General features: G+C 41.6%; 1 protein-coding gene across 1 annotated transcript; it reads right to left on the bottom strand.

Annotated features, from left to right (window-relative positions):
- Window positions 1-1,055: 1,055 nt before the first annotated feature.
- On the bottom strand, window positions 1,056-6,081 carry ccdc78 (coiled-coil domain containing 78). The gene is made up of 13 exons (XM_062443204.1): window positions 6,004-6,081; window positions 5,760-5,891; window positions 5,568-5,654; window positions 4,258-4,614; window positions 3,672-3,760; window positions 3,315-3,393; window positions 3,047-3,172; window positions 2,755-2,951; window positions 2,330-2,504; window positions 1,626-1,669; window positions 1,457-1,538; window positions 1,223-1,323; window positions 1,056-1,140 (listed from the first exon to the last, which is right to left on the bottom strand). Exons 1-13 carry the CDS (start codon window positions 6,079-6,081, stop codon window positions 1,056-1,058), a joined length of 1,632 nt encoding a protein of 543 aa, XP_062299188.1.
- Window positions 6,082-6,533: the final 452 nt, after the last annotated feature.

Raw genomic sequence — 6,533 nt, 5'->3', positions numbered from 1 at the left:
GAAGAGTCTGCAGACACACCACCTCCTCTCTGTCTTTGTTGGCAGAGCAGTGAAGAACAACCTGGTTTTGGTTTTCCCACAGATCTGCCGGTGAGAGGAGTGGTCTCCTGCACGCAGGGCTTTGGCACAGTGACTATGTTGGCACGGACCCAAGCTGAACACCCCCCACCCCTTTTCCCAGGGTCCTGGGAGTCTAATACATTACCAACAAAATCCCACTTCCCATTCCTCTCAAACTTTCACACCCATGCTCCCCCCTCCAATGGTTGGCATGCCCCCTGAAAAGGGGATTGGGGTGACATGCGTATGACTCTTTCCCTCTCCTCTACTTTTCCCAGCATTCCCGAGAGTATTTCAATTTCAAGATTTTCTTTTTTTGCACCATAAAAGGTGATTGGACACTTTTTAACTAAACCTTTCAATTAATTACACTTTTAAAATGATCATCCACTTTTAAAGTGGTGTCAGCTGTGAGCTATGGCATGAACCTAGCCACCAAACACCCCAGGGGGAAAAATGCAGACTCTTTCACTGTTAAAGGGATTTAAAGAGCAACATTCAGGTTATACATATATAGAAACCCTCTCTCTGGAAAAGGCTGGCTTGTTTGTGCCACAGTTCACAGCACGGCATTGAAGGGGAAAGTATTCACGGGTTTGTACGTGTCTGGGTAACATGTAATGACATTATTCTCACCAGGGTGACCCCTCATTGTCACCACGCTTTCTTCTCCCGGGCTCGTGAAATTGACATAAGCTTTACAAACATTCCATGCATTTTTTTCTCAAGGCCAGATTTCTTTGGGGGCCTTTCATAGAGAAAAAAAAACACTAGTATGAGCAGCACCACCTAGTGCTGGGACAAAATAATCCATTTAAAAACAATAAAAAGCTTACACTTACCATTTTGATTTGTTAAAGTATGGTTTTAAAGAAACAAATGTTTAAGAAAATGTGTTTTCATTTCCAGTGTGAGGTTTTTATCTTACGTCTATAGATTAAACAATATTTTTGCATATCAGTGGAGTGCTGATTTCGTTGCCAGAGTTTTCTTTTTTAGAGTGATGGATGAGCGCTCTGGGAGTGCTCGGCCTCCTCTATCCCATGCTGTCTGTGGAGATTTGTGATCTCTTGTTTATACCTGCAGGTAAGGGTAAAGCTCGATGTAACAACTCCTCTGAAAGTGAACATTATATGACTCGCATATCAGGCGACTTCCTCACCTGCTCAAGTGGTTGTCAATATACTCCTGCAACTCCGACACCTGCGCCTCTGCAACTGTCGCTCTGGTGATGAGGAGAGCACGCTCCTTCTCAAAGCTCCCCTGTTAGAAACACAGGAAATCTTTAAACCCCCTTTATGAAAGGAAACTGTATAGATCATCAAGCAAAAGCCTTTTAATGTGAGGTTGTAAAATTAGATTGGAAGATTTTAATGGGTGAGAGTGTTTTCTTTACCAGTGTAGAGTCTGTGATCTCCTTCAGCTGTTTCTGTATGTCCAGCCAGGATTCCTCGCTTATCTGCTCCAGTTTTGCGGGCCTGATGAAGTCACATTTTTCATAAATTTCTATGTCTGCCACAGCTGACCACTTTTGTCAGTTATTAAAATACAAAAATGACACTCACTCCTGATGAACTGGAGTTTGAACTGGCATTTTGAGGACAGCCACCTGGAACAGAGGAGACAGAGTGTAGGTCTTGAATTACCCATCAACACATCCATGTAAACCAATGAAGCAATAGAAGACTTTAAGTATGTGACATTTTGCCTCTAAAAAGTGAAAAAAGTTATCTCTCTCTTTTAAGTTCAGGATTTCACTGAAATTAAGTTCTCTGATTTTTTTCCTGTATGAACTTTATTAGTGGAGGCAATTTAACACACACACCTGAACAAAATACAATGATCCATATATGCAAATATGTGTAATTATCTCTTCTTTCATCCATCCTCTCCTAAGTCTTTGTAATGTTCGTGCATGAATTTAAACAGCCAATTAGGAACCTGGTGTACCAGCATGCATAGCCAGGAAATCATCCAGGGGAAATGTAACTGGTTAACATTTAACAGCAACAGATCTCACGTCCGTCAGTGTTGCTGTTACATGAACAGCTCTGCAGCAGGAATGCTTTTTTTTTTTTGTCGCTGTAGGACATAAACTTTGAAGTCATTTTTTCCCAGTTCAGCACTCTAAAAACAAATGCTCCTATGCTTCATAAGAGGGGAAGTATGGACACAAAGAAGCATCCCCACAGACCAAATACAAGCATTCACGAGACAAAACAAAAGCAGATCAATCCACTACAAAGCGGCCATCTTTCTTTTGTGCTACCTGCTCCCAGGCTGCCTGCAGCTGACCCTCCAGCCTCACCTTGTCCTGCCGAAGGTGCTGGAGCTCCTTCTCAGTTTCATCTCTCAGCTCACTGGAATCCAGGCTGAAGTGGGCTTCTGGAGGTCCAGAGTCTAGACCGCTCTCTGGTTGGGCCAAAATCTGTTCCCTCTGCGCTCTAATATCATGATGTATACAGTGAGACGTAGATGCAGATATATTGATGTGTAGACTGTCCATCCCCTTAGAATTAACAGTTTCTATCTGCAATGTGAGTGGTTTTGTGAGTGTTTTTTTGCAATTTGCAAAGATAGCTTAATATGTGTAGCAAGACGTTTATGGCTTGGTGTATATAACCTGAAAAGTAGGACAAGCAAACACATGTCCAAAGCAAAAAAAAGCAGAGCACTTCAGGTACAAACTGTCACCTGTATGCAATAAGTAGGGCATGATGGGCTTTGGTGATCTTCTGTAGTCTCTTCTTATAGGAGCGAGCAGCAGAGGCAAGCTGTTCCTCCCTGATCCTGTAAGATGAACGAACATCTCGAAGCATATCGTCCACAAACACCTTCATCTTACTTCCCTCTGAAGGGCTTTTAGTAGCTCCCATTGCATCGATGTACTCCTAAATGAAAAACACATGCAGATGAATGTTACATAGGGGGCGGATGTTGTGCTGAAGGACTTTATAGACATATGAGTGTTTGTTCAGCTACTCACAGCTAAGTCCTGTAAATAACACACAAGCCTTGTGCGGTATTCCTCATTAAGCTCTTTGACTTGCAGCTGCAGCTTTGAGTTCTCTACTTCTACCTCCTTCACTTGGCTCTGAGAGCACATCAGGGCCTTGAAATGAAGCAACACAAATACAATAATGCCCCCCAAGGTAAAATTGTCTTTAACATTCATTCAAAGGCTGCAAGACAGTGATAGTATCTTTAATCCATTTAGGAATGTTATATCAGTGGCTGGGATGCTTCATGCTCACTGCATTCTGCTCTGATAGTTTCTGCTGGCCATCATGGATTGCTCTCTTGTTCTCCTGATGCTCTTTACCCATGGCCTCCCTGTTGACCAAACACAGGCTTAACCACAAGAGACTAGTGACCGAAATCCACAGACAGCCACATCACAGGAGGAGGTAAAGAGACCACATCACACACACAACAAATAAAGCCACAGCTTAGAACTAAAATCAAAGGGGGGACCACAGAGCAGATGTGATGAACAGCAGGACATACATCCTGAGATGGGTATGGCTGTTTAGTGATTGGAAATAGAAAGATAATGATACTCCGTCTTAGGCTTGTGCACGAGTAAATGACAAACATTCACAGGCCCTCACACTTTCTCTTCCAGTTTCATCTGTTGCTCCTTGTAGCTGTTCTTCATTTTCTCCAGCATGTCTTTGATCTCATCTTGGTTTCCAAGTAGCTATGTGAGAAAAGACGAAAGAAATGGCATAGAAGAAGCTTTATAAACACTAGTTACATAGTTTGAACTAAGTTGGATGTTTGAACATCAATGTGCAGAGTTTTAGGAGGCTGTTTGACACATTCATGCTTAAAGTGGAAAGCTTCTCTGTGCTCAATGAAAATCAGATTTTAAGGGATAGATTTGTGCCATCACAACTAGCTTGGAGCCAATCTTGATCCAATATTCAAGTTGCACAAGCGTGATGTGGAAACTTGATAGTGAAGTAGGAGACATCATGTGCCCAGCAATTAAACCTTGAAAATTAAATGTATTTGCATTTTCATAGAATCTGGAATTTTTAATTTTTAAAAGATTTTAACATTGTATTTATGTATTTATACTTTTTTGTGACACACATTTTGGTTCCAGACAGAGTAATTTTAAATGCTTTGACACATCTGGAGGGCATATTTAAATCCCCTTTAAAGTACCACTATTACTACACACTGTCTCACCTTGACTCTGTTATGCGACATACGGCTGATCAAGGCCTGCACTCTGTCCAGCTCCCTGTGAAGGCCCTGGGTGGTATCCTTAACACTCTGCTGCTGCTCCCCCAGCTGTCTGCGGAGGGCGTCCTGAGCCTGGGCCAGGGCCAGTAACTCAGCACTCAGCTCCTCGCTTTGGGCCAACTCTTTGTCATGGGCCTTAACCAGACCCAGGTAGTTCTTCTTGAGTGTGGCGTACTCCTCTGTCAGGTCTTGGCCGCTCTTCTCTCCGACTTTCAGCCGAGCCTCAGCCGACTGGAGTTCCCTAAGTAACTTGTCTCGTTCCATCTCGAGCTCTGTTATCACACCGTTTAGGTTCAGGATCTAAGCGGGGGAAATAAAGTGCAGCACAGATAGCCTCACTGCTTCAGGATTACACTTTGAGCAAGGATGTAGTGGAGGGCAAACTTCTGAAAATGCAATTTAACCCTTACAATGTGAATGAATTCTCCGTCTAGCCAGCTGTCTGCCCTTCTCCGGGTCAGGCCAACTTCTCTTCATGGTCATTCTCATGGGAACTTGAGCTTTAGTAAATTATGTTATCACTCAAGTCAAGGCTGTCTGCTAAACCAATGGTTCTCAAAGTAGGGTCTGGGGGAACCTCAGGGGTCCTTGAAGGGGTTCCAAAGGTTCCTCAGCAAAAAGGATAATAATTCATTTTCACTATAATGCCATCCATAACTAACATAATGACAGAATGTATAGCTATTTTGGTCATGGGTTTCATACAATTCTGTAATAAAACATCTCAAAGCAGAAATCTAATCAGATGGAGGTCCATGGTGTAATTTGTGTCAGTTTAGGGATCCTTGACATGAAAAAGCTTGAGACCTCTGTGCTAAAGAAATGCCTGTGTGGACTTTAGGTGTTTCTCACATCTCTGCCTTCAGACTTTGGGTAGCAGCTCATGGAGTCAACTCTGTGTACTAAGACTATATCCAAAAGCCTCCTTAATCGAAAAAATGTCAATAAATTCTTTTGTTTAAGACATCCAAGGTTTCCTGGAACTTCCTGAAATACAGCCCCAGGTTTCCGTCACAGAGAATAGTTTTCTCAAACAGTTTAAGGCTGATTAAATCTTTATTGTCCTCAGATCCTTTTATTGTAACACAAAGAAACTACAGATTAGTGCTATATACAGGTTATTTTTTCTATTCTTGTGATTTCAGTGAAAGTATGCTCAGTTGAAATGAGTATCTGTGATACTCAGCAAATAAAGGCCTGAATTTATCCACTGCTTTTATTTATCACTTGAATCACTTCAGGTAAACCCTCACCCTGTTTTTTAGCTCAAACATCTCTTCTTCGAACTGCTCTCTCATCTTGTTTGTCTGAATTTTTTCCTCCACAAGCTCCTTGGATATCTAAAAGATGACAAGAAAAAGAAATGTCTCCAGCTATAGGGTTATATTTAATGAACATATACAGTACATTGTACCCATTGTTAATGTGTGCTTGACATACTGTACCTTCAATCTCTCCTCTTCACTCTGGACCAGCCTGCAGGATAGATCTGTGTTGGAGCTGGCCAGATGTCCAAGTCTGTTCTCCAGGTAGCACACTTTAGTGAAAAGTTGTTCATTTTTGCCATGTAACTGTGACTAAAGTGCGGTGAAAAGAAACAAATGTAAAGCCTGCTGACTGTGTTGCAAATAAAAACAATAATACAATATTCATATGAAGGCTGATGAGCAAGATTAATCATTTACTTACATTTTGTCCTGTCAGAGCATGAAGTCGCTCCTGTAGGCCATTTGAAGATGGCTGGTGGTCCTGTGTGTCTGTCTCCATCTTATTCAGAATCTACGGCTTCGTGATTTGACCCTCACTGTATCTACCAACAGCATGTTGCCATGGCTCAACAGCACAAATATAACTGGTCTGAGCAGTTTTTCCATACTTCATTTTACGCAGACGATTACTGTGTATTCATGTGTTTAAAGAACAACACCACAAATGTCATTGTAAATGTAATTAAGTCAGAAAAAGACTCATCTCAACAGTCATGTTGAGATGAGTCTAGCTATTATGAGTCAGGCTATTTATGGTGTCTTTGACTTTCACCACTAAGTTGAAACTGATTCTGTAAGGTTTTAAAGTATTTACAGGAAGTTTAACTTTTGTATTTTCTGTTTCTTTCTTAATTTTACTTTAATGTACGTATTCTACCTGGGTTTGTACCCTTATTATAAAGTGGGACCTGTGCCTGTTTGTGTTGTGTTCTTTTCTAATGGACTCTGAAT

This window comes from Scomber scombrus, chromosome 21, assembly GCF_963691925.1.
Source record: "Scomber scombrus chromosome 21, fScoSco1.1, whole genome shotgun sequence".
NCBI classification, from domain to species: domain Eukaryota; kingdom Metazoa; phylum Chordata; class Actinopteri; order Scombriformes; family Scombridae; genus Scomber; species Scomber scombrus.
This window is presented reverse-complemented; position numbering and strand designations above follow the sequence as displayed.